Below are 3,258 nucleotides of genomic sequence, written 5' to 3' on the forward strand. Positions count from 1 at the left end.
TGAGGAAGAAGCGGATAAACTTTCTTCAACAGAGATTTTTGAAGATATATTTAAAAAATTGAACAGCCTTGGAGCTAGAGGAAGAACAGTTTTAGAAAGACTAAACCAAAAACTTTCCACCCAAGAAATCATTGAAAACGGTAACCAGTCATCAAGAAATGCGGTGAGACAAATTATTAAGAATATTTAAAGGAAACAAATGAAATAAATGTGTTTCTTTTTTGGGTGATTCCGTGTGAACTGAGTGACTCAGTTTACCCTGAAGATGGCTCCTGTAATGGTAACCGAAACGTCCGAACAAATCTAACACACAAGTTATGATCCAAAAAAGAAACATATTGATAACAGTGACCGTGAAAACCATGACAACTATGAAACAAATGAAAATCGTTCTCGGTCTTAGCCTAAGTTTTTTTATGTTTTCAGAGCTTTGGCAACAATACACTTAAATATGAAACATCTGTAGAAGGACAATCTGAAGAAGAAGTTGCCGACAAGAAAATAGAAACCCTTCGAAATTTGTTGGAAGAGATCATGGAAGAACAAAAGAAGAATAAAAAAGGTAAAAAATGAGCTTTTTTTGAAACGTAAAAATGAGGCGCCCAACGCGGGGCAAAATTTGTAAAATTAGTTTTGATCTGATGTTAATTTTTTATTCAATAGATAAGAAAAGAAAAAGAAAGAACGACCCAGCACAAAAAATAAAACGCGAAATTATATTAGAACAAGCATTGCAGAAAGAACTAAACGAGGAAGATGAGAAGGGAAATTTAGCCATGGAAGAGGTAAAATTTTTCTAGTCACAATAATTCGTGATATAAAATGTTTTTTGCATGCAGTTTACAATAATTTGAAATGTTGAGAGCGATACTTTAAAAAAACAGCTATATCGCTACGCTTAAATATTTATTAAGAATTGAATAAATATTTGAGAAACAAATAAAAAACAAGTTTCTGGTTAGATACATTTATGATACATATATCTATTTATAAAGCTATATCAAAATTAAATAAAACTGTTATAAAAAAACGCAAGCATTCACACAATTATTACGTTTTTTTTTATTTATTAAAAAACAAATACAAAATCAAAGAATTGAAAAAAAAATGTTTTTTATTTTTTTATGTTTGTTTATTTATTTTTCTAAAATTTTTATTTTAGGGTTTTGAGGCAGATGGCATAGCAGATCATCACGCCCGTCTAAACGAAACTACTCTCAACGACATGTCACACTCTGAGTTCTGGTCTTCCTTTTCTTCCAGTGAAGAGGCGCTGTTGGAGTGTGATGGTCTTATCCTTAATCTTCCTCTCACCCCACACAAATCCTGCGAGGCATCGGAGACGTCATTCATTAACCATGATACAGTGTCTAGAGCAAATACAGTTACGTACAGGTATGAATTCTGCAGTCGGTCATAATCTATGACAGGAAATGGGTTCTATTAGTCTACCATTTTGGTCCATAAAAACAATATTTGTGAATATACTAATTACTGATAGAAATAAGAATCCTTAAAATAAACTATAAATAAATTCCACCCTCAATAAAAACATAATGATTTTTTTTTTTGGTGAACAAATGATTTTGCAATTAAGGAGATTTTTAAATAATTTGAATTCATTTGTGATAATGAACACATTTTACTTTAAAAATAGGTCAAAGAAAACAGTAATTATATAGCAAATTATCTAATAGATTTCAATTAAGATCAAAAATACATTTCCTTCTTAGATCGCTATAAAATACGTAACTCATTATGATATGAATTAGATTGATTTGTGATTATTGATCAATAGATTTAAATGATTTTAAGATAACATCGGAATATTTCTACTTCAACAAAAATTCAGATGTCATAGGCTTAAAATTGATATGAAGATTTTAGAAAGTTTATGTAGATTATTAAAAAGTAATTTTGTTTTTTTAGGGTTCCAACGAATGGGTATTACTTCTTCGTATTCAACAGCGAAAATGAAGTACAAACGAATTATATTCGGGTGAGATTTGACATGCAGAAGACGATTTATGACCTAAGCAAAGGTACTATAATGGAATGCAAAAATTCTACGGACAGATGCGAAATACCTTTAGGATTTTTTAGCGAAGAAAAGGTAAGATTTTTGAAATTTTGATGATTAGTTATTTTTGTTTAAAATACTCGTACGTGTATCCCTTTTAAGCCAAAAATATTAATAAAAATGATTATATAAACGACGGCACAGTCAATTGCAGAACCATGTTATTCGCATTTTAGGAGTACCGCAGGGCTTGAGTTTAGGGCCTTAATTTTTTCAATTAGATTTTATTTTGATTATAAAATTGAAACTGTTTGTTTTCTAGGTTGTTTTCGAGGTGCCTCTTCGTGATAACGACTCTCTTTGGAACGAAGAATTTGTAGTAATTTCTGAATGTGAACCAAGAACATCTCTCTACATAGTTTGCGTAATTCTTGTTCCGTTGCTTGTCGTTGTAATGGCGTTCCATTGATTAACGTACGTCAGAAAATATTTAAATGCATGTGATGTGAATACTCGGTTTCGGCAATTGAGTATTTCGGTTAGATCGATGTCGTAGTTAATCGGTTTTTTTTTTTTTTTTTATTTATTTATTTTTTCAAAAATATTTACAAAAAAATTCTCAATTAAAGTCCTGCTGAGTTGCATACATACAACTCGTCAGCAGGTTCTTATAAATTACATTAATTATTTACACTTAGCCTACATTAACAATAATTTTACTTGAAAAACAATTATAGATTACATTTTGAAAAATTAAAAACTATCACTAATACAAAAAACTTTTTTCTAATAACCATAATTTGAGCAAACGTCGAACTCCTGTATTTAACTCAGTATTTTTAATATTGTTTGGTAACATATTAAATATTTTAGGTATACTGTATTGCAGTGTCCTTTTGCCATATTTATTGCAGTATCTAGGAACAGCTAGCCCTTCCATACTAGTAAACCTGGTGTTGTAATCATGTACCAACTTGAGTTTATACTCGGAGTGCGACGCATGCTGACAAATTAATTTGTACCAAAGTAGAGCCCTAACAGATAATTTATTTACAGATTTATACATTAATGATATTGAAATATTGTGTCTCTGGCGGTATACATCTTTATGTAGTAGCAATTTGATCATAGAATTTTGCAAGGTTTGAATAAAATTAATATTAGTTTCACTTGATAACCCCCAGGAAGTTATGGCGTATCGTATAATTGATTCAGAGAGAGATAAATAAATAATTCGT

General features: G+C 30.2%; 1 protein-coding gene across 1 annotated transcript; it reads left to right on the plus strand.

The window, feature by feature from the left end:
* Positions 1 to 6: 6 nt before the first annotated feature.
* LOC148284159 (uncharacterized) lies at positions 7 to 2,570 on the plus strand. The gene is made up of 6 exons (XM_088242570.1): positions 7 to 163; positions 427 to 562; positions 664 to 785; positions 1,163 to 1,395; positions 1,930 to 2,113; positions 2,343 to 2,570. Exons 2-6 carry the CDS (start codon positions 535 to 537, stop codon positions 2,487 to 2,489), a joined length of 714 nt encoding a protein of 237 aa, XP_088098696.1. The 5' UTR covers positions 7 to 163; positions 427 to 534; the 3' UTR covers positions 2,490 to 2,570.
* Positions 2,571 to 3,258: the final 688 nt, after the last annotated feature.

The sequence above is a fragment of the Micrasema longulum genome, unplaced genomic scaffold, assembly GCF_059751315.1.
Source record: "Micrasema longulum isolate JH-2025_06_02 unplaced genomic scaffold, ASM5975131v1 h1tg000144l, whole genome shotgun sequence".
Lineage (NCBI taxonomy): Eukaryota > Metazoa > Arthropoda > Insecta > Trichoptera > Brachycentridae > Micrasema > Micrasema longulum.